Genomic DNA, 25,577 nt, shown 5'->3' on the forward strand with positions numbered 1-25,577 from the left:
ATGGAGGACTGTCTCCTGTAGGTGGGACTTCATGATGGAGCACGGGAAGAGTGTGAGGAGGGAGAAGCAGAAGAGACAACATGTGATGAACTGACCACAACTCCGATTTCCCATCCCCTTGTGCCACTCGAGGGGAAGGATGTAGAAAAATTGGGAGTAAAGATGAGCCCAGGAAGAAGCGAGGGGTGGGGAAAGGTGTTTTTAGATTTGGTTTTACTTCTCATTATCCTACTCTGATTTGATTGGCAATAAATTGAACTAATTTCTGCAAGTTGAGTCTGTTTTGCCTGTGACTGTAGTTGGTGAGCTACCTAGCCCTGTCCTTATCTCCACCCACAGGCTTTTCGTCATAGTTTCCATCCCCTGTCCAGATGAGGAGGAGAAGTGATAGAGTAGCGTGATAGGTGTGACCTGGTACCCAGTCAAGATCAACCCGTCACAGGTTAAAGCCTGCATTAATTTGTGTCATACTGTTCCCCACGTTCATTTGCTAAGTCTACTTTTTTACCGAGCAGGTTAATATTCACACATGAAAATGAAGCAGGAGTCCAATATCGTCAACAGTAGTCTACCTTCAGATTTCTGAAATCTGCACAATTACATTTGATTAACATTTAGTACAATATCTTTTATTATCAAGATGCTAATCATGTTAAGAAGTAAATTGACACAGGTGACAGGGCTGGGGGTGACACAACTTTTTAAAATCTTCAGCCTGAACATATCTAAGTCCTCGTGGATGCTCAGCAAGTGCATGCAGCTCATATTGTTTGGGAAATTTGGATCAGTTCCTCTAGGTTAACTATCATGAGACAACCTCTCTTCCTTCTGCAGCATTCAGGAGAGCTGGAAAACTGACATTGAATTTGAAAGTCTTCATTCACTTTCAGGGTGATATAAAATTTATCAGTGCTATTATACAGAGATGAAAAAAAGTATTAGATCTCATAACATCCATATTTTACTTTGGAGACCTCACAATTTTAACGATACTTCAAATGTTCATAGAGCTCTAACTCCCTGCAACATGTGAAGATGATCTCTATAAGGTTTTTCTAAGTCACACCTCAGCTTTCTATGGAATTTATCTTTTTTCTTATGTTAAGGATCTGTGTTGAATATTGCGCTTGGGGTACAGGTTTTGTTTGCTAAAATTTCTAAAGTAGTATCAGAACGTGACTGCACACCCAGGAGAATATTTCATTATTAATAAGCTTAATCCCCATAGCCTGATTACAGCATCATTACAGATGTCTGGTTCACACACTTCACTTTAAACCCCCACGGAAAAAACGGAACTTGAAATGCTCATATTACAAATGCACACAGGATATAAATTTGGATTGTGGCATTTTCTGCTGTCAAATCTCCAGAAAGCCTTTACCAAAGCCAGCAGAATGCCACAAATCCACACTGAGCCCAGATATTAGCACAGGAAAATTCTAATTACTTGTTTCTGTGGAAAGAAGGGGCCTCAACTGGGCTACATGTTGTTCTGGTCTGTACAGCTTTGCATGAGACACCTTTTGGGTGTCATTTTCCTTTTACCTTTTTTCTGCTTCATTTTACTATTCATGTACTATTGCTGCCCTTAGCTGTATAATACACCTTCATAAACTCCTATGCTTATTACATATAAATTAAAAGCTCACAAGAGAAGAAAATAGATACATTCGACTGAGGCTAAAAACAAATACAACTTCTGTGACTGGATTTTTTTCTCTTTATACACATAACTGATTTAGTTATCTCTACTCCACGCATTTCAGTTCTCTTGTTGATAGAAATGCGTTTAAGATCTTAATATCTTCCTGCTGCTAAAAATGTTTTCAGTTCTTAGGGTGTAAAACTCCATTATAATAATGAGGGAACTGTGCAAACATACTGCAGGCTCCTCTGATATCTCTGATTTATACTAATAATATGGGAGAAACTGGACACACATAAAGGCAGAACCAGAAAAGGAGTAGAAAACAGAAGGAATTTCCATGTTTTTGAAAACACAGGAGTCATTCTACTCAAAGCTAGGAGCTTTGCTTTGTAAAGTCTAGATTATTTGAGTTATGTTCAATTTATTCTCTTACAGATTTTAAAAGGAGGGTAGAAAACATCTTCCTCCCTCTATAGCTGTCATCTCTGACAATGATCAAATTACATCGAGTGATAATAACATTTAAAAATTACACACTAATTCGTGTAATTCAAATTCTTCAGCTTTGATTTTGTGATAAATCAGCAGCTCTCTCGACAAGGTAGAGCCCCCCTTTTCTCTTGAATATGATGCTGAACACGCCTTCCAAGGTCACATCACCCTCAGGAGCTCAGCCAGCTCTGAGCTGAAGACTAAGTAGTTTTAGGTGAATAAAAAGGCCAGTTGCAGTAGTAAAAGAGCTACATTGTACAAACAGAAGAGGGGCAGATTTGATGCTTCAGTTGTAGTTTTAGGGGGAAAAAGTGCTTGTAGCATTAAGGTGTGGGGGGGGCTTTCATGTAATTTAAATATATATTCAGAATTAACATCATCATTTTATTTGGAATCAGCCTGATCATAAACTGACAGGACGTTAAAAAAACATCAAATCTTACTAGAGTTTTCTAGACCTTCTGTTATGTCTCAGTCAAAAAGTGTTTAATTTCTCACTAACACTAGGATTATCTACTTGACTGTGAGAAGAGTGCCTGGCATAATGTTTCTGTGTTTCTAAGGCTCTTCTGCATGAAAAATTGTGTGGTCCTCATCCAGCATCAACTGCAGGCCTAAATTCTCAGCAGCCAAACGTGCTGTTGGGTAGGAGCACTGCCAGACATGAGATGAAAAGCAAGCATCATCTTTGCACTGCTTCCAGCACCTTCATGTCACTCTTAGTGAGGAGCATTAGTTCAGAAACCCAATAAGGACCATCTGAAGGACCCACACTGTCAACTTCTTATGATATTCCTTTTACGGGTCTCTTCACTTCCAGTACTCCAAGCAGAGCTAGAAGCAAACCATGCTCTTCCTTCTCCTCTAATTTAAGAAAATGCAGATGAGTTCTCAGGTACTTCAGATCTCCCTAAATTTAAAATTAAAAAAAATTACTTTTAAAACAATGGAAAATGTTTGATAACTGGACAATTGGGCACCACATTTGTTAGCACTTATGCAAGAGAAGCAGAGAACGTTTCAGAACAACCTAGATATGGAAAATCCATGTGGGTGAACAGTCCTCAGATGGAACAAAGGGTTGTTAAGGAAAAGTACAGATTCTTTGCGAAAGACAAAGAACACTGTCTCCCTTTCGCAAAACAATAAGGGAGGTTGGTTACACACAGAAACAGTTTGTGACAGAAAGTCACAAAAATTACAAAATAAAGCATCCCCACTTAATGAAAGTACTAGATTATAAAATGATCCAGAATAAGGAGTGAGGTAACATTACAATAAAAATAAGCAGAAGGGCCAAACGTTCTCTGACAATAATTAGAGCAGACACTGCCCTTCCAAGCATTTCAAGTTCCTGCTTTTTCACAGCAGACTCTTTCCTGAGATCCATGTATGGATGAATGATTGCTGAAACAATTATCCTGCTGCTTAATGCTAAAAAGCAGTTTTTATTAAGGACTGGACCTCACGCAAGAGCTGAACAGCAAATAAGCTCTTCTCAATGTCAGGGGCTTTACTAAACTAACTAAGACCATTTTAGATACTTCCTGAAAAGTTATCTTACTGCTCCTAGTAAAAGCCCTGTATTTTCAGAATTTGTGTATGCGTAGTCAGGGTAACTGTACGTGCAAATGACTGCTGAGAAGGCTGACTGCTCAGCTGTCTATAACATTTCTGCAGCCACATGCACAATCAAGACAAATTCATTGCATGCCCATTTTTGTGTAGCTGAGTTATTCGGAAAAACTTCATTTCTCCAAGCATAGCTCAGACCTCTCAAGAAAATCTTTGATCAACCTAATAGAAACATTCTACCCTTTTTTCCTACAGTCTGCTAATAAATAGTGATCAGAAGTGCTTTTTAAAAATGGAAAGATGAAACTTGAGGCAGCTTACGTTTCTTCAGTGGCTAATAATGCCCAAAACGATTTGCATCACTTTTGAATCTCATTTCTCAAGGTCAATTAAGTAATTTAGGAATCTACATGCTTCATTTCAAAAGTGACAAACACCTCTATTGCACCTGAACAGGAATTCTAAAGTCAGTGTAAGAGAACATATCACTTCAAAAGAAGTTTTAAATAAAAATTTAAAATGTCAGTTCAAAGTCTGGCTCAAGAAAGTGTGTGGGAAAATGGGAGAGCATGATGAAAAATGCATGTAAATCTGTACACTTCAGATACACAATGCAAGATATCTGACAGACAAGTTCAGGGTCCTATCTTGTTTTACTTGGGTTTATATAGCAGAGCGTACAAGTAATCATCTATATATGTGCTTTAGTCCATAACAAATATGATGCCATTTTAAATTAGCATCCTCCCAAACTACTCACAGCATCTTATTTGTGTCTCTAATGACTTCTTGAAGACAAGAAGTGGGGTGCCGCAGAGCTGAGTGTCTCTGCACTGTGACACTGAACACCCAGTCACCTGGTGGGACTCACAGTGTTTAAGCTCAGCTCTGTACGTAAAACAGAGAATTATGAACCACAGAAGGGCCAGCAAGCCAAACAGGAATCCAGTGAGAAACTCTGAAGTGCAAGGAGTCTCGTAATCCTCCTCACATCTCCAATTTAACCATTTTTCCCTGTTGTGCTGCACAAAGGCACCTCCTTCCTCCCAGGGCTCACCATCTCCTAGAATACGGCCATGACGCGCTTTCTGTGATGGACTTGGCCGTCCCTACAGCTTTCCTGCTGTAAGGTATCCACGGTTGTGCCACTCATTTCTTTCTCTTGAAACTATATTATTTTGCAAGAGAAAAATATTATTGGGGCCAAAAATGAAGGTATTATCAGAACTCCCATATCTGGCAGATAGGTCATGCTCTGGAAGAGGGTAGATGTGGACTGAAATCTTGCTTCACTGAATATTTCAGGCAAAAAACTTAGCAAAATACTTGATGGAACTATGATCAGTTTAGAAAACAAGAGCTCGGTTTTGACATTTTATCCAAAGAATTATGTATTTAATCTAGCTAGACAAATACGTAGTTATAGATAGAAATGATCCAATGCAATGAGTATTACACTTAAGGGCAATCAAATAAAATGAAGCTAATGTAAAGACGGAGTACTTCAGGCTTGTCTTAGCACAGTGATGTCAAAAACAGTATAAATGAAGTCTGAGTAATACAATGTCCAACTGCAAAGCAGTGTTTTGAATGCCTTAGCGACTACCAGGCTAAACGCTGTGAGTGCTCAGTGCTCAAAGACTAAGCCTCAGAATCATTTGTTGTATAATTGGTTATTTATTATTTATAAGTGCTGGACTAAATTTCTCTCAGTTGCATTGGCTCAAACCCTTGCAGTCAAAGAAAAACCACTCTGAAATTGTGCTGATGTATATGAGGTCAAAATTCATTCTAACACCCTGGGTGTTATATTAGTGGTCTTATTTTCCCTATATCTTTTAGCTGCAAAGAATTATTTTTATTTATTTATTTATACTTACCGTGTATCAGCTTACATCAATATATATATAAACACAGGCTCACTGTCATCTCTGGTACTATCTTAATTTGTGTGAGCTATTAAGCTCGACTGTTATACAGCCTTAATGGCATTAGAATACCAGCAATAACCCCTACATCTATATGCTAAAAGTTCAGGCCCTGACCTTTAAGGAAAGATAAACAGATATCCATTTTCATTTAGAAAAGCCAACAAACATTCTGCATTGACTGAAACATATGACTGACCTTCTCTTCTGACTTTATTAAACAGCTAAATCCTATGAAAGTTCAGGTTATTTTAAAATGCCAAAACAGCAATAAATATTAAGAAATCATAATTACAGAAGCACATACTGTAGGGTTATCTTACCAAGAAATTTTATATAATAAATCTCATGCAATATATCGAAACACAGCTATAATACAGAAGGTCCGTCTGTATTGCAAAAGAGTCAGTTCTCACATACTACATCATTAACGAGAATGCACAGGTTAAATCAAAAGTGAATTTCAAGATGAAGCCTTACAGGCTTGTATGCCTTAATGCACCCCACAAGGAGTTTTTAATTTAATGATGGTAATTGGTGAAATAACTGCTGTCTGTTAGCTACAAAAAAAAAAAAAAAAAAGCACATTCGTTAAATATCTATAAAGCTTGTATTATTACAACATCCTTCATTAGAAATAATCAAAGACAATCAACATCCCAATTACACTCATATTTATAACAAACTACTCGGGGGCATCCTTAAGTGTTTGCTTCATTTGTTGCTCCACATGTATGTTCTCAGAGGGATCAAATGAAAGCCAAAATGGGAGAATATGCCTCTTTCCACAGTGGATATTAATGACTGAAAGACAGCAATTATAAAAAGGTCTCTTCATGCTTTTTTTTAAAATTATTATTATCATGTGCGAAATACAGAACACTAGTTTCTGTCTGTCTGTAATCTGATCTAGGTGCCATTTCTGCATTAGTAGCATTCATACATAAGCAAACTGTTAGAAACAAATTTCCACTCTAAACTTCTGAAAGACATTCTAGATATAGATTTCAAAGTTTATACTAGCATGAGAGCCACCAAACTTCTCTAGCTGCAAAGCAGATGTTAAAGTATCTTATAAATCACTTTCTATCAACAGGTAGTATACATCTTCCAAAAACATCTAATATACTGGTGCCAGCAAGGGTAAATTACATTATAGGAGTAGGAAGAGTATTTATGAAACAGTATCCAGTAGAAGAGGACCAAAATGTAACCTCACATCACAGTCAAACAATCCTTAACATATCAATATTATATTATCCTTTCTTACAAGCAGCTATAACATCACATTTGTTTCATGGAAAACATTGCGTTCCAATATTCCATATTCTTTTGTCGGTGCTTTGAAATTATGTGAAATGTACACTTCCACTCTTGGCTAAGAATTCTTTTCTGTCCGAGTGATATTTCTACAGGTTTCCGCAAATACAAAAAATAGGTAAAAATTACTGTAGTGACAGAGAGTATATTTGTAAGCCTCGTGATTCCTTACTCAGCCAATAACAATAAGCTTTTCCAAGTAGGTTGATCTGAGCTGATGGCCTAAAGAATTTCTTGAAGGAGCATCAACAACAGAAGCAAACTGTCATCTCAACCTTATGTCATCCAAGTTTGTAGAGCTTAAAATTCAGCAACCAGAAAAAAGCAATCTGGTGGTTCATGTGAAGTTCACAGAAAGGAAAGCATAATGATCATGTGACAAGTAGCCTGATACCTGTGAAACTGTAAAATCTCTACCATTCAATGCATTATCTTCAATACCTTTCAATAAAAAGATTAATTAATAAGAATTATTAACACTGAGCACATACAATATCCTAAGGAGAATGTACTTTGAATTCACAGAGAATACTGTCACATGGGTAAACTTTTTGCTGTGTAATGTAAACCCTATTCTTGCTCTTAGATATCAGATTATATCTAACCTTAAATACGTTCATTTTAATACCATAAAGCTTGTAACATGTATAATCCTTTAAATAAATTGTTTACCAAGAGCTAAGAAATACTTGCATTAAATGCCACTTGATTATACTCCAAACTATCTTAAAATCAACTAGATGGTACCACCAAATCTTCTCACTTAGGATATTTAACACACCATAAAAATTCCACAGATGTACCAATGCATCTACATGTGCATTTACAGCACAGATGTTGAGATAAGCACACACTGCTTTCTCCTCTGCCCTTAAATAGTCTCGACTACATTTGCATAAAGCCTGAGATAGGAAATATCACATTACATCTCAACTGTTCAAACAAAGACTTTCACAACCCCGTGGAATAAAAAAAAGCTTTAGCTGAAAATTAGAAAGTCCAATTTACCAACTGGATACATCACATTCTTAAAAGCCAACAGGAAAAGCACAGTTATTCAATTTGAAAAATCATTATATCTGTAAAGTACAGAATATGGATCATTTTAGATTATTGACTTGTAGTAGTTAAATAATTCACCACTCCCTGGGTCTTGGTCAACAGAATTTGTGGCACTTACTGTACTTCACTGTGCCCTCGTGGCCAGAAAGGCCAATGGGGGTATATTAGAAGGGCGGTAGTTAGTAGGTCAGAGAGGTTCTCCTTCCCCCCTACTCTGCCCTGGTGAGACCACATCTGGAATATCGTGTCCAGTTCTGGGCCCCTCAGTTCCAGAAGGACAGGGAACTGCTGGACAGAGTCCAGTGCAGGGCAACAAAGATGATGAAGGGAGTGGAGCATCTCCCGTGTGAGGAACAGCTGAGGGAGCTGGGGCTCTTTAGCTTGGAGAAGGGGAGACTGAGGGGTGACCTCATTAATGTTTAGAAATATGTAAAGGGTAATTGTCACAAGGATGGAGCCAGGCTCTTCTCGGTGACGACCAATGATAAGACTAGGGGCAATGGATATAAACTGAAACACAGGAGGTTCCACTTATATATGAGAAGAAACTTCTTCACAGTGAGGGTGACAGACGCTGGAACAGGCTGCCCGGGATGGTTGTGGAGTCTCCTACACTGGAGACATTCAAAACCCGTCTGGACACATTCCTGTGTAACCTCATCTGGGTGTTCCTGCTCTGGCAGGGGGATTGGACTGGATGATATTTTGAGGTCCCTTCCAGTCCCTGACATTCTGTGATTCTGTGTGAATTGAGAAACAACTATGTTAAAGCACTCTTCAAAATGTCCTTTTGCAAACACACTGCACAACAGGAATGCACAGCTGGACTCTTGGGCGTGCTGGTGGGAATGACTCAACCACGTGGCTTCAAAAATCAATCCTTCACCTCTCCTGTGCTTCTGCAAGCTGTTCTGCCCAGCACAAGAGCTTCGGACACACGCACATACATTGCACACACATCCCTTACGCTATATGAGGAGCACATTACTGCCTTACCTTTTCTCAGTTGTATACTGAGCCTCTTCCCTATCTTTTTGGTGTTATACCCACTGTTTGCAGTGGAAGTGAGAACTTTCTGAGGTGATGGTACCAGGCCCGAGGGTGGTTTCCCTGATGAATTCACACTATGAGGTAGCTGCGAGTAGGAGTCTGTCTGATCGGACTGGTTACCCGCTCGAGACATTCTTTGTAGCGTGTGAAGTCCAGAATTGTTAATACTTTTGCTGTCAGCATATTGGGAATCAGGGCTGAACCGGCTGGAGTAGTAGGTGTTCTTCTCGCTTTGGGACAACTGTTCATACTGCTCTTTATTGGCTGCAGGGACCACGTGGAACCAAATGAAGGGCGTACGCATGGCTTGGCGAAACATATGCTGTGCTCTGGATTTCAAAATGAACAGAAAATTAGCAAATTAGGACTGGCAGACTATACAAGACATTATAAACATAATTACTGATGTTAATTAAGCAACATGAGCTGACAGACACATTGCACTCAAGCATAAACCATAAAACTTGAATCTGTTTGCTAGTCTATTTGGTCTGCTTTTTGCTAAGGTTTATGGCCTTAGGGTAACACAACGGTTAAATATGCTTAACAACTAATGTACCAAATACTGGCCTCGGAAAAGCAAAAACCTTAACCACAGTCTTGAAATGCAGTTTGATAGCAGGACCACAGTGTCCTTTTGTTTTGAACCCTGATAATTGCTTTTTCAGATAAAATAATCATAGTGTCAGCAGAATTATTAGAATGAAAATTACACTTTAGACAAAGATTATGTATTTCCACAATCTGCTGAGAGTATATGCAGTCCAACAAAAAGTCTGTTTTACACTTTACCTTTTGTAAGTTAGTAGCCTTTCAGCTGGCAGAACATGAGCCAGCAGTGTGCCCAGGTGGCCAAAAAGGCCAACACCGTCCTGGCTTGTATCAGGAATAGTGTGGGCAGCAGGACTAAGAAAGTGATTGTTCCCCTGTACTCAGCACTGGTGAGCCCCCCTGTCAAATCCTGGGGTCGGTTTTGAGTCCCTCACCACTGGAAACACATTGAGGTGCTGGAGAGACTACAGAGAAGGGCAATGAAGCCAGAGAAGGGTCTGGAGCACAAGTCTGATGAGGAGCAGCTGAGGGAACTGGGGCTGTTCAGCCTGGAGAAAAGGAGGCTGAGGGGAAACCTTACCGCTGTCTACAACTACCTGAAAGGAGGTTGTAGCATGGAGGGGGTTGGTCTCTTCTCTCAAGTGACAAGTGATGGGACAAGAGGGAACGGCCTCAAGTTGTGTCATGGGAGGTTTAGATTGGAAATCAGGAAAAAATTATTCACAGAAAGGGTTGTCAGGCATTGGAACAGGCTGCCCAGGGAAGTGGTGGAGTCACCATCCCTGGAGGTGTTTAAAAGGCCTTTAGACGAGGTTCTTAGGGACATGGTTTAGTGCTAGAGTTAGGTTATGGTTGCTTCCAACCGAAATGATTCTATGATTCTATGAATACATTAAGAAATAGGACAAAAAAAGCTTAATCCTGCACAGACTGACATGGTGCTCTGAGTCACGATCCAAAGTAAACGAAGTCAACAATTCTTCACAGACTTCACAAACTGTGACTCACAACCACAGAAGAGGCAAAGACAAGCTGGTTTCAAGGTCGTGTTTCAATCCAAGTTAGAGTCAAAGAAATAAAAATACATTTCCAATGTGTATTAAGTATAGGATGATCAGAATAAATTATATCCCTTTGGCCCTCAGGATGTTAGTGTTTTCAGAACAATATATTTTCATCAAAATCACTGATTTTCTGCATACCTCTTTTCTGCCTTCTCTTTCAATTATCTGTGTGTGGACTATAACCTGATTTCACTTTTAAAAGTCTTTCTGATGCACTGTTTCAGGATTCTACCATGTCCAGGCTTCCATTGAGCAAATATTTATGATCTCTCAAACTTCTTCAGCAAGTTTCTGCAATAGGGTCTTTAGTTCTCACACATACAAAACCACAGATATTTTTAAAATGTTAAAAATAAAATCCCCATGCTGTCCATATATATTGAACATCATGAATTGTAAGTATAAGAACAAAAAAACCACATGCGAATTTCACGATATACAGTTTACCAACTCCAGAAGAAAAAATCCATAATGTGCTAAACAAATCAAATTAAAAGTGCATATACTCTAATGACAATAATTATCCTGAATTTTTGTTGTTTGGATAATTAAAAACCACTAAAGTCTCTTAGTGCATCTATTCTTTAATTTAAAGGCGATCTTAGACAATTTTTTCTTGAATACTTTATTTCCTCAAATTACTGCAAAGTGCCATGTTAAAGATTAAATAAAGAAATGTAACGTGGTAAATATACTTACTGTTCAAATCTCCTATTCCGAAGGTCACCATCGTTGATCCTGACAATACAATCATTCTCACGAAAAAGGTTTTCTTGTTCAGCTTTTCCACCTTTCTCCAATCGCTTTACCAGCAGCCCCAAGGTTCTGGAACATTAAGATTCCAAATGATCACTGTTTTAACAATTTGCAAGATAGAAAAGCCTATTGATATTTTATCAGAATAACTATGGAAACTAAATTTTAAACCATCTTTACCTTGGAGTAGATTACCATAGTTTCAAATAATTTATAAGCATTACCTGAATTATTATCCATGAAACAAAGACTCTAGGTGAAACAAGCACATCATTTAAGAGTAAGAACGACGAGGCAGTGTGATGATACTATGTCCATCCTTCTAAAAGGCTTAGATTTCTGAACAAGAAGCACCACACATCTAACAGCCAGCATCTTTTCTGCTAGTTACATGAACTTGAACAAGTTCAACATAAAATCTGAATTTCTGAGTTAGCAGAACCATCCCTACTGCTTCTGTGCAAGTGAAATGTGGGGTCATCTCACATAAGCAGCAGCCTATAATGGAAGGATGGATGGAGGATTCAGGAACATCATGCAAACCAAATGTGTTTATATTAATGTAAATGCATTTTTAATTTACTGTCTTGCTAAAGAGCTAAGAGGAAATTTAAAAACTTAAATGCCATTTTTAATTTGGCATATTATCTTAAATTACTTGGTTCAGTAATGACTGAAGTCAATTACTATTTAATAGCCCTGGTCAACTAGCTGGTCACCTCTGTATAGTGCTTACCTACCGTGTCATCTTAAAGACATTCTTAGAGACAAAAGGTAAACAAATATTCAACCTGATATTATTAAATGGATCCGGAAGGGGGAATTTCTGAGGTACTGGTAGGACAGCGTGAGAAGTCGATGTTTCTATACCTGAACTCTAGGTTTGAAGAAGGATTAAGTCTTCAGGATTATTCTTGCATCAACATTGTGTTTGAGTTTTTTAAAGAAGATCAGCTTTACTTTGGAATCCCACAGGACGCATCAGTGGGTTAAATTCACAGCATCCCAGTCAACAGCATTACTTTTTCAGAAGTCATTTCAAGGCATGGTGTGAAAAATACTTTGTTGAGTGGCAGGAATTGCAAGCCCACATATGTCCTTCAGTGCAAAAATGTCAGTGATCACAGCACTTCAGTTCACACATACCTCAAAGTAAATGAGCAGCCAGTGACGCTTAAAAGGACTCCTCATGCACTCAAAAGTTACATAAGCACTTGAGCACTTCATCAAATTGGTCAGAAAAGCAAAATGATCTTATTTCTTCCACTTCAAAATTCTTCATTTACCAATTTATCAATATATGCAAATAAGACATTTATTCTACAGATAGTCACATGTTCTCTCCTACAAGGCAGATGAAGGAGTAAAAGAAACAATCCTAGTAGTATTTCCATTTTGGAACAATCTAGAGACATTAAGATATGGTGTTGAAAGGATCTATACATATAAACAGACTGTGAGAAGAAAAGCAACATAAAGCATTTGAACAACGCAGATCATCCAAGGAAGTTTGAGTCAGACATTAACATATAAGTGATACTATTCTGTTACAAACTGATACGGAATATTTTGCAAATACCTAAAGTAACCACTTTTGGCTGTGGGGAGGGTGCCCCACCAGAAGGAAACCTTCTCCACCCTCATTTGGTTCCCGATGGACCACTTGGGTGCAGCCACTGATGCTGACAGTGACTGGGCTTGACATAGCCCAGCTGCTGCAGTTACCACCCTGTCCCTGTGCAATAACACTGGTGAACACAAGGACCTTGAAACATTCCATAAAGCTGAAGTATCATTCCTCTAGAATATACGTATTTCAGAAAATCAAAAAAAAAAAAGAAAGAAAAAAAAAGGTTTGAAAAACACAACAGATATTAGTGTGTATCTAGTCTTATTGCTTCCCATCCCAAGTTGATATTCTTTGGGTTTGGAAAGTTCCACCTCTTGTAGATTCCTTCCAACAACCCAGCATCTCCCAATAAAAAGGAAAAAGAAATTTTTTTTGCTTTTTCCCTGAAGCAAAATTAATTCTTCCCTGCTTTGTTTTGTTTGTTGTTGTTGTTGTTGCTTGGAGTTCTGGTTTGGTTTTGGTTTTTTTCTGATCACCGAGCTAGTGAAACACTCTTTAGGATATGATCTGGAAAGTGTTATCTATATATATCTATATCTAGTGGTTTCCTGATTGCCTTTCCCAAGATCAGTTTGCATGAAAAAAAATCTAAAGTCCACAACAGTCCAACACCAACTTAATGAGCATGTTGAGCTGTATTTATTGTAATAAAAATTGCTGATAATTTTGAAGGCATTTGTCACAGGAAATAAAACAAATTTACAAAATATTGATCCAACCTCTTTTTCCGTCTATTCACTAAAATCAGCCTTGAACATAGTCTCAGATTTTTAAAACATCACAAATAATTATAGAAATAATTTTTATAGATTATGTCTGTTATTTGCAGAATGCACTAAAATAGTATTTACAAATGTTAATGATAAAAATATTTGTATTTCTCTAATAAGAGGAAAAATACTTGTATACCTCCACTACATTATTTTTCTCAGAATTGCTGTTTTCCTACAGATGAAACTGAAGGTTAGAAAAAATGTTGGCAACTTTTTTGCTTTTAAGATGTTGATTTTCTCTGGGGAGACAACATCTTTGAGCCTCAAACTGAAGTTACTGAAGAGGATATCTCTAAATGGAGAAGAGACAAGCAAGCAAATATAAAATTTGGAACGTTACATTTAAGAAAAAACCATGAAAATATTTGAGGGGAAGAGGAAAGAATTGTGTCTACCCTTCCTTTTGTTTCACTTCATGCCCAGCAGTATTTGGATGCAGCTGTGCTCCACTGTAATACCCAAAGACAACTCAGAATTTGGATGCTTGCACAACAGCGTACACAGTAACTGCAACAGCTGTTTTGTTTATATAACTGAACGTAAAAACATCAAAATGTCAATATACCAAATATCAAAACATATTCTACACAAAGCAAAGCATTTCAAGTCAATACTATGATAATACACTGTACAAAATGACATGATTATTTCATCCCAATGTCTCCACATACTGATGATTACAGTATCACAGTATCACAGTATGTTTGGGATTGGAAGGGACCTCAAAAGATCATCTAGTCCAATCCCCCTGCTGGAGCAGGAACACCTAGGTGAGGTCGCACAGGAATGTGTCCAGGCGGGTTTTGAATGTCTCCAGGGAAGGAGACTCCACAACCTCCCTGGGTAGCCTGTTCCAGTGCTCTGTTACCCTCACTGAGAAGAAGTTCTTTCTCAAATTTAAGTGGAACCTCTTGTGTTCCAGCTTGATCCCATTGCCCCTTGTCCTATCACTGTTTCCCACTGAGAAGAGCCTGACTCCATCCTCGTGGCACTCACCCTTTATATATTTATAAACATTAATAAGGTCACCCCTCAGTCTCCTCTTCTCCAAACTAAAGAGCCCCAGCTCTCTCAGCCTTTCTTCATAAGGGAGATGCTCCACTCCCTTAATCATCTTTGTTGCCCTACGCTGGACCCTCTCCAGCAGTTCCCTGTCCTTCTTGAACTGAGGGGCCAGAACTGGACACAATATTCCAGATGGGGTCTCACCAGGGCGGAGTAGAGGGGAAGGAGGACCTCTCTCGATCTACTGACCACCCCCCTTGTAATACACCCAAGGATGCCATTGGCCTTCCTGGTCACAAGGGCACAGTGCTGGCTCATGGTCATCCTGTTGTCCACCAGGACCCCCAGGTCCCTTTCCCCTACACTGCTCTCTAATAGGTCATTCCCCAACCTATACTGGAACTTGGGATTGTTCCTGCCTAGATGCAGGACTCTACACTTTCCCTTGTTAAATTCCATCAGGTTATTCCCCGCCCAACTCTCCAGCCTGTCCAGGTCCCGCTGGATGGCAGCACAGCCTTCTGGCGTGTCAGCCACTCCTCCCAGCTTAGTGTCATCAGCAAACTTGCTGATAGTACACTCAATTCCCTCGTCTAAATCGTTAATGAATATATTGAATAATACTGGCCCCAGTACTGACCCCTGAGGCACTCCACTAGATACTGGCCTCCAACTGGACTCCGCACCATTGACCACCACTCTCTGGCTTCTCTCTTTAAGCCAGTTTGCAACCCACCTCACTACTCTATTGTCTAGACCACACCTCCTCAATTTAGCTGTGAGGATGCTGTGAGGGTCTGTGTCAAAGGCTTTACTGAAGTCAAGGTAGACCACATCCACTGCCCTGCCATCATCCATCCACCTTGTTACATTCTCATAAAAGGCTATGAGGTTGGTCAAGCATGACTTACCCTTGGTAAAGCCATGCTGACTGCCCCTAATGACCCTCTTATCCCTGATATGCCTTGAGATGACACCAAGGATAAGCTGTTCCATTACTTTCCCAGGGACAGAGGTGCGGCTGACCGGTCTATAGTTACCCGGGTCCTTCTTCTTGCCCTTTTTGAAGACTGGAGTGACATTTGATTTCCTCCAGTCCTCAAGCACCTCTCCCGTTTCCAAAGACTTGGCAAAAATGATGGAGAGCGGTCTAGCAATGACTTCAGCCAGTTCTCTCAGCACCCGCGGATGCATCCCATCTGGACCCATGGATTTATGGATGTCCAGACTATTTAATTGTTCCCTAACCCAGTCCTCATGGACTAAAGCAAACTCCTCCATTGACCTGGCTTCATCCGGGGTCTCAGGGGTACAGGGTTCCCCAGGACAGCCTCCAGCAGAGTAGACAGAGACAAAGAAGGCATTCAGCAATTCTGCCTTCTCTGTGTCTTCTGCCACCAGGGCACCCACCTCATTCATCAGTGGGCCTACATTGCCTCTGATATTAGTTTTATCTGCTATGTATTTGAAAAAGTTCTTCTTGCTGTCCTTGACCCCTCTTGCCAGCTGTAATTCTAAGGAGGCCTTGGTTACCCTAGCTGTCTTCCTACATCCTCTAACAGCAGCCTTATATTCCTCCCAAGTGGCCAGTCCCTGCTTCCATGACCTGTAAACTCGCCTCTTTTGCTTGAGCATACCCAACAGATCCCTATTCAACCACGCAGGTCTTCTGGCTCCCTTCCTCAACTTCCTACGTGTGGGGATGCTCTGATCCTGAGCATGGAAGAAGCAATCTCTGAATGCAATCCAGCTCTCTTGGGCCCCTTTTCCTTCAAGCAGTCTTGCCCATGGGATTTCCCCCAGCAATTGCTTGAAAAGGCCGAAATTAGCCCTGCCAAAGTCCAGGGTTGCAATTCTACTTGCTATTCTGTTCCTGCCACACGAGATGCTGAACTCCACCATCTCGTGGTCACTGCAACCCAGGCAGCCCTCGACCTTTACTGCTTCGACCAGACCCTCTTTGTTAGTGAGGATGAGATCCAGCAGTGTACCTCTCCTGGTGGGCTCCTCCACCATCTGCATGAGGAAGTTATCATCAATGCACTGGAGGAACCTCCTGGACTGTGGCTGGCTGGCTGAATGGTCCTTCCAGCAAACATCAGGGAAGTTAAAATCACCCACAACAACCAGGGCCTGTGACTGTGAGGCCACTCTCAGCTGTGCATAGAAGGCCTCATCAACTTCCTCAGTCTGATCTGGTGGCCTGTAATAGACACCTACAACCGTATCACCCCTGCCAGCCTGTCCCTTGATCCTGACCCATACACTCTCAACTCGTTCCTCATCCGCTCCTGGGCAGAATTTAGTACATTGCAGATTACAAAGTAATTGGTTTATCAATGGTTTTTGTATAGCATTTTTCTTTAAAAACTGCTTTCTACTGTTTCACATTCTTAAACTATATTAAAATAATAATACAAGATGCATCTTTATGCATCATTTTTCCCATTTATTTAATTTACTTCACCCAAGCTCTTAAATATAGTAAAAATATTACTAATCCTAACCAGCGGTAAAATAACGTGATGCATAAATAAATGACCAGTCAAAATTGTAAATAATCTCACCAAACAAAGGCTACAAGTTCTACTAATGCAAGATTGCTCATCTCAGACACAACATATGGTGCTCATGAAGATTTTGCTTTTTAACAAATGCTAGAGCTAGGTTAACCAAGGTATATAAAGCTAAAGTCACTGAGAACAGATTCAAGGCTGGATGGAACAGCCTGAGTCAAATTTGAAACCAGGATCCTCACTGTGCCCCATATAAACACAGAGACAATTCCAGAACCAATTTCTTGAATGCAGTTCTGCATAGCAGAGTAAACCCTCCTAGAACTTGCAGAAAAATCTATGTTCCTGAACATTTTAGTAACAAAAGTGCATCAATTTTCTACAGTATTTCTTCAACATGTTAACTTCAACATGTAAACTAATCTAGCATAAAGCCAGGTCGTGAGACCCCACCTGGAATACTGCATCCAGCTCTAGGGTGCCCAGCATTAAGAAGGACATGGACCTGTTGGAGCGAGTTCAGAGGAGGCCATGAAGATGATCACAGGGCTGAACATCCATGAGGACAGGCTGAGAGAGTTGGGGTTCAGTTGGGAGAAGAGAAGGCTCCAGGAAGACCTCAGAGTAGCCTTCAAGTACTTAATGGGGGCCTACAAAAAGCTGGAGAGAGACTTTTTACAAGAGCCTGTAGTGAGAGTTCAAGGCGTAATGGTCTTAAATTGAAAGAGGGTAGATTTAGATTAGATGTAAGGAAGAAATCTTTTGCGATTATGGCGGTGAGACACTGGCACAGGCTGCCCAGAGAAGCTGTGGATGCCCCATCCCTGGAAATGTTCCAGGCCAGGCTGGATGGGGCTTTGAGCAACCTGGTCTAGTGGAAGGTGTCCCTGCCCATGGCAAGGGGGTTGGAGCTACATGATCTTTAAGGTCTCTTCCAGCCCGAATCACCCTATGAGTCTATGATTCTATGAAAATACAAAAGTCAGTATACATATTTGTTTAAACACAACCACGTAGCATACATACGTGCATTTGAATTTGTTCAATCTTGTTCAGTTAAAGTCAACACGTTTTCTAACATGAATTCTTCCATTATAAATGTTTTAAACTATAACTTCTTCAAAAACGAGACTAAACATTGTGTGCACCTCTGCAAGTCTGCAGCCCTGTAGAAACAATAATTATAAATGGAAATGTGGTACCTGTGCTGGTTTAGACTAACGTTAGCTGAAATGGGGACAGAAGGGAAACAGTATCAAAGCACAGAGCTCAATCTTTGTATTTGTTTTAAATACCTAATTGGGAATGTAAACAGCTTAGATTATATTAGCATTTGCACCACTGTATTTCCACAAGGTTCATTACTCTAATTATACAACTAAAATAAACTCAGCTACATGTGTTAACATTTCAGTTCTCAGTGTAAATTACAACCAATGATAAAACTAAAAATAAGCAACAAATGTTTTATTGACATCCAAATTGCCTGAGTTAGTCTGGGTAGTTCTTTGAAATTGTGAACTCCCCACATGCCATCCAGCTGTACAGAAATGATGATAATTTGTCTTAATAAAAGCTGACATTGAAAATAGTATGAGAGTAATAAAAATATTACATTGAGGATCTAGAATATGATTTGGCCATCACCACCCATTGTACATACACACTGAAATTATTTACCTATTACCTGCAAGCTAACTGTATTATAATCAAATCAGAAGAGAAAACAAGCAATTTAGATGTTTATGTAAAGTCAGTAACATGAAAAGGCAAAAACTAGATTAAGAGGCAAAAATAAGGATTGATAGAGAAGCAGATGTGTAGCAGTTTCATGCTATGAAAGATCTCTGAGTTTTATGGGAACGTAAGCATGGTATAAATTTCCTGAGATTCGAAGGTCAGAGTAGGGAAATCAGCTTGTTTGTTCAAGTTGAATTATTGTGGCTGATCAATGCTAAATTGACATAAACTCCTTTGCACCACATTGACGTCACGGCACGACTGCGGAAGCACTGAAATAACTTTATCAGCTTTCACGCCTGAAGTCTGGAACCAATTTCCAACCTTTGGTAACAACTCCTCAGTTTTTCAGCTTGAATAATACTTCAAATTAAGTTTATATAACTTTTAAAAGGATGAGATCAGACAAAGAAAGCCTTGAATTCAGCTAAAAGAGTAAGGGAATGGTACGTTCACACCACAGGGAATCTTTTCCCAATGCGTATGTTTTTGAAAACCATGGCTACTTTTGAGACTTAAAAGGCTGGAAATGCAGGAGAGGAATAAATGGAGATGCAGATAACACATAGCTCCTAGATGATCAAACAGAGTACGATGGTTAGAGAGGCACCTTGAAGGCACTATTAAGGACTCTCAGTATTGACAATGGCCATTAGATATTTCTTTAGTTTTCTTTGCAACTTGAGAAAAAGACTAAAACTTTTACAATGAAATATGAAGTGATTTATAAACTCTAGAAAATGAAGGACACTTCCACTAAAAAAAAAAAAAAAAGTAAAGATAAAAACCCACACACAACACCACAAAACTATAGAACAGAAAAACATGAAAACATTAACAGTTTTATAGTATGGGGACTGTGCACACATCAATGCCTACCTTCATTTGAGGTTTTTCATTTTTTTTTTAATAAAATCTGTCAAATCTGTCATTTAAGCTGAAGAAAAGCAATAAAATTCAGTCTCTTATTTTTCAATTCTTCTGAGATTTCCTTCACATTTATAAGACATTTGGAATATACAACATAAAAACACAGATTAAATAGATTTAGCTGCCAGGTTTTAGCTGTACAGTTTATCATGGATTTTGTGGCATATTTCCATAGGAAGAGCTGGCAGAGTCCTACAAACTCACTGCTCTGCATCAGAGTAATGTGTATGATACTTATTAATGGAAATTTTTTATGGTGTTTTCAGATGAATATCCAAATCCTATTCTGTTCTGTTTTACTAAGTAGACTTCACAGGAGTCTTAGGACTATAACTTCCGTATCATTATTCACAAAGATTTCTGACGTTATCTCACAAATTCCTTCCAAAGACAGACATGGCAGGATTTTGGAAGATCAACAAGGATATAGAGCTGGAGAAGATTACAAACACTCTTAAAAGCAGAAGAGGTCCTACAATTACTATTAAGTTTGCAGAGGAAAACTCTATGCAACCCCATTTATGCATCAACTTAACATCCCCCCTCCACCAGGATTGCTCAAATGCTATTCTTAAGGGACTGAGTACTTGCCCTCCTCTCTGAGCACCTAATAAGAATAAAGAATTGCTGCTAAAGGCAATTTTGTACAGATTTAGCATTTTCTTTCCTTTTATGCTTTCCTCCCATCCACTTCCTCTTTGCTCTGCTCTTTATCTGTTCACTTTCTATTCTGTCCGTCTTTCTGCTTTCATTTTCATGCCTCCTACTCTGCTTAGTACTCCAGTTATACCATTGCAAAAATGTCCAGGTAGGTTTTGCAAACCAAACTTTTATCTTGAAAAACTTCACAACCATAAAGTGATGAATATGTATACCCCTCCCTTTTGATACGGTGAACAAACTCTGTTATCCAAATCATACGATCAAGAAGTCCAATAAAGGACCGATGAAATTCTAGAGGTAAAACCAGATGGATAATAAGGAAATATATCCATAGAAGAAAGTTTGACTCTGTCTGTACAAATCAATAGTCCTTTTTTCAGAGAAACACAGGGATTATTTTTTTCCATTTAAAAAAATGTCTCAGTTTTACTAGGAACAGAAATAATTAGTAGCATCTATATAGAAGAGGCAGAGATCTTTATAGACTTTCCTCAAGATCAAAAGCCAATATTGAAGACAGATTCTTACTTCAAAATCAAACCCTCAAAAGACCATGAAAAAGTCAAATATTTCCTCAGTATAAATAAAGGACATAGTTATGGCATATAATTTTTTAGAGGTTTGGAGTGTTTGCTTTGAAGGAGGGAAGGATTTTTTGGTGGGAGAAGTCCTCTGCTTATTGCATAGAGGAAAAAAAAAGGAGAATTGTATTAATATGTTTTTATACTTTTTCACTTTTAAAAATTATTGATTTAATAAGCATTGCCTATTAAGTAATGTTTTTAAAAGCAAAAGAAAGGAACTGAATAATTGAAAACATAGTATAACTGGAATCAAACACCTATCAAATATAAAACAACGGTGGGCCAATGGGCTAAGTCATCTGATACATCAGATCCTTTGCTTTTGACATTCCCTAAAGTCTTTACTGAGTGCTGTGTTTGGTTCTGTATATTTAGGTTTCTCCTGAGCAGATACCCTGCTCAGGTGAGCTTGTTCCCGGTAGCATGGAGCAATGTCCTTTGCAGCCAGTGGAGGAACAAGGAGCAGCCATGTGCCAGAGTGAGACACAAGCAGGTGGAAGAGGATCTCTGCCAAGCACCTGCTCCCTCTGAATCCAGCAAAAGCAGAACCAACTGTCTCTTATCTGCTCAAAAGAGCTAGAGGACCAGGAGGAAAAAAAAAACAAACCAAACCAAACCAAAAAACCAAAAACCTCCACCAAGTGCTCCAGTCCCACAGTGCAGGAGCTGGAGAAAATGCCTGCGTTCTGCGGGCAAGCAGGGGGAGGTATGGGTGCTGCCGTACAACACCAGCGCTCAGCAGTGCTGAGCTACCAACTCCACTCTTCTACTACAAAGCAGAGAGTGTGGGAGAAATGTGGGGGAAATCCATGAGGTCCTCTCCAACTCTGACTGCTCCTCCATGCTTTCAAGACATGGACCCAACTATCTTCTCCCTCCAGCAGATTATTTGGGGAGGCGGCGGGTCGAAAAAAAAATCAGACAGCAATTGCACATACCATCTATATTTCAATGAGGAGAGTTTTAGTATTATGAAGAAAAATTAGATACATTTTAATATACAAATGATTTCCCTTGTAACAGAACTTTATTTTCAAGTATGCGTTGATTCAAAACATCTGAATTTAAAACTGACTTTCCTGGAATAAAATTTTATCATATAATCCCATACTCAGGACAAAATTAGAGTTAAAAGTCCTTCATAGCTCTTGACATAGCTAGCATCCTTACAAAAAAAAACCAAAAAGGTGAGATACTTTATCTCTGTGTTTATGGCTTTTTCATTTTACATGTTCTCATTATATATAACAGTTTAAACTTCGCCTCAGACTTGACAACCACATTAACATCCTGGAAGTGAATTTTACTTGAGTTAAAATTCTTATTCAAAATGTCAAAATATACATTTCTAACACCAATTTTATTACACGAGTATTTAGTAGGCAGGCAACGTTTTAAAACTGGTCTTTTTCTTGGCCTTCACACTGTTTAAATCCCAGATAATGGTATGAACATTTCAACCATTTCCAGCTTTATAGGATTTACTTCTGAGTTTATGTTTGAAGTACCATTCACCCATGCCCTTTCCATCCCCACACTGAATTTACTAAATTTCAGATTATGCAGAGAAGAATTTACCACGTTATAGAAGTTTGTTCTTAATACTTGTAGTCCTCAGAAAAAGTAGCCTTAAATTGAAAAAAAATTGCATTTTCTCATAACACATGTCAGTATGGCTATGAAAGCATTGGGTTTAAAGCAATAATTGCAAATAAAGCTTTTGCACTGTGTTTAAAATCCTGTGAAGGTATCTGGTCTAATTTCTGAAAAGAGGATATTAATATTTGAGATATATATTTTTGTACAGCAAGCTCACTTTCCTCATAAGTATTAAACTGAAATTTCTGCTGAGTTGACAGACATGTGAGAATATAAAACCCCTTCAGATTTAAAACAAAGATTACTTTTTAAAATATGTATTTGTGCTCCTTTTCCTTAAAGAGGGAAAATGCAGTGTGTACTTAGAATATGTATCACCAAAAGAAAATTTGCATATATGCCTGAAGAACTATCACTTTTTAACATATTTAAAAGCTTTGAATCCACAACTAATTATTACAAAAGTAAAGGCATTTTTCTGAGATTATGTTAATGACTGTAAATGCTAAAACTCTGCTTTAGAAAAGTAAGCAATAGGGATTTCCTAATATAATCCCTCACGTTATATTATTTAATGTACAGGACTTTCTTTACACTTTTTTTTTCTGTTAACAATCCAACTTCAGGAATTGCAGCCTGCCATATAATAAAATGATTCACCTTCCCCAAAACCAGAATGTTTCAACTCATTCTGCTGCTTCATTTTAACCCCAACAGAGAGGACAACACTAAATATTGAAAGTGTGATGACTGTTTTCTCTCCCAGACTTACCAGGCACAGGCGTGAGACGCCTCTGCTTTAGACTCCTGCTGTTATTTGGGAACCTGTGCTCTAAACGGTCAGCAAGGAAATGCTGCCTAAATATCTACCTGAATTAAAGCAGCAGATGGTAATTTTTAAGAGTCCAAAAGGCAGTCTCTATACTTCAATATCCCATAAAACTACAACGGAGCCTCTGTTAAAACTCCACAATTCTAAGTCCTATTAAGCAGGGCTTTTCCATTACAGAGTCCATTTCAAGTACAGACTCAGTAAAGTTGCACTTCTTCAAGGCTGCTTTTTGAAAAACACACAATATTCTACAGAAGGCAAAGGCACACAACACAGAAATTAAGACAACTAAGATAAAACACAGCAAGTTACAATGCAATTAAAATCCTACACGATACGTTACCTTCCGCCTCGGGCACTGAAAGGCACTACATGGATTCCCAAAGGCCCGCCGTCGTTGGAGACTTCAACGAGCTTTACCATATCACTGTGAGACAATGACGAATGAGGGAATATGAACATGTACCGTGAAGGAACCAAAAAACCCCACACAAACATACACAGGAAAACAAGACCATTCCAGAAATCAAGCCATGGCGATGAAGGCATTGTTGAATGCTACGTACCTGAAGATCAATCTGATGGCATGAAAGGAGATCAATCATCAAAAATAGTTCAATTAATTAAACAAACAAACATCAAAGAATTTCTTGTAAACTTAATTTGCTCCTTTAAAATAGGTATCACCATCACATGCATATTGTTTTATCTCTTGCTTATTCTAAAGTTTAAATTTAAGTTAACTGCTTCAACCATTGGGCAGAATTATCTTAAATACCGCATACAATTTTTCCTCAGAAGCCTAAAAGCTGATCATGGCACTGGCATGCTTTATTTGTGCATCCTAGAGAGAACCCACTCTAAGCTTTTACATCAGCTTCTACATAACTACTGCTTAATCAAGTAAGGGTTATTTAATTTTTAATTAGTTAAATTCTTCTATTTTTAAAACACATTCAGTTGTTTTATTCTAATTCCATTTCTTTTATTGGAAGCTTGCTGGATCTACATGTCCTTAATAGTCAAAGCTTCCAAAGTAAGATTTCACTGTAACATTCCAAACCAACCGGATGTCCTCCTGAAGCAACTATGCATACAGCTTTCAATTAAACCTTTTGCTGTAGAGTAGAAAAAGTGAAAGAGGAAAGTACAGGTTCAGAAAGAGACATCCAAAGATTCTAGAAAAATATTTGGACCAAATCTACTGATGTGTTTGAAACATACCCACATCTGGAAAGGTGAAATAGAGCCCATAAACCACAGTTATAAATACCCAAATGAGAAAATAATACACGAAGGCCAAACCTCTCAGCAAATCTGGAAGTGACAGATCTGAATGAAAGCCACAATCTAAATTTGTGGCTTATGCCTCTCCCTAGTATTACGTACTTTTTCCATATTTCCTGGCACTACATATATATACACAGATCTTTGAGAAGCTTGTTTCTCATAAGTGTACAAATCAAGCTTAATCTAGAAATGGAGCAAAGAGCAAGACCAATGCCCTATGATAGCAGTAAAAGCTTTTCTACTTCCTTCAATAAGCTCTCGATCATATGATCATATAGTGGCCCATCCCAAAAGCTTGCAGCACTTAATTTGCAGTCTGAGAATAACCAGACCACATATTGCTAGGAAGTTAACAAAAATCCAGCATTACAGTTTGTTTTATATTTCTTCCAAATTAATTTCTTAAATTATATTTTAAGGCAGCCTTTACATTTGCTGTATGCCTCAATTCATGGCTGTTTTTTTAACACCACAAAAGGAAGGTCTCTATCCCTGTTTCCGCTGTTTAGTTCAAGAAAGTATTGCAACCACAGGAGAGCTGGGAGACATCAGCCAAAAAAGTATT

At 38.7% G+C, this 25,577-nt stretch overlaps 1 protein-coding gene across 12 annotated transcripts in view; it reads right to left on the bottom strand.

Annotated features, from left to right (window-relative positions):
* The window catches only part of PARD3 (par-3 family cell polarity regulator), a 459,106-nt gene that overhangs the window by 199,840 nt on the left and 233,689 nt on the right, over positions 1 to 25,577 (bottom strand). For all 12 annotated transcript variants that reach the window (XM_065830909.2, XM_065830908.2, XM_065830907.2 and 9 more), the window contains 3 exons: positions 24,066 to 24,149; positions 11,394 to 11,519; positions 9,025 to 9,407 (listed from right to left, as the gene is read on the bottom strand). In XM_065830909.2, the coding sequence (XP_065686981.1) occupies positions 9,025 to 9,407; positions 11,394 to 11,519; positions 24,066 to 24,149 (593 nt within the window). The remainder of the gene's footprint in view (positions 1 to 9,024; positions 9,408 to 11,393; positions 11,520 to 24,065; positions 24,150 to 25,577) is intronic.

The sequence above is a fragment of the Patagioenas fasciata genome, chromosome 2 (genome assembly GCF_037038585.1).
Source record: "Patagioenas fasciata isolate bPatFas1 chromosome 2, bPatFas1.hap1, whole genome shotgun sequence".
In the NCBI taxonomy this organism is placed as follows: Eukaryota; Metazoa; Chordata; class Aves; order Columbiformes; family Columbidae; genus Patagioenas; species Patagioenas fasciata.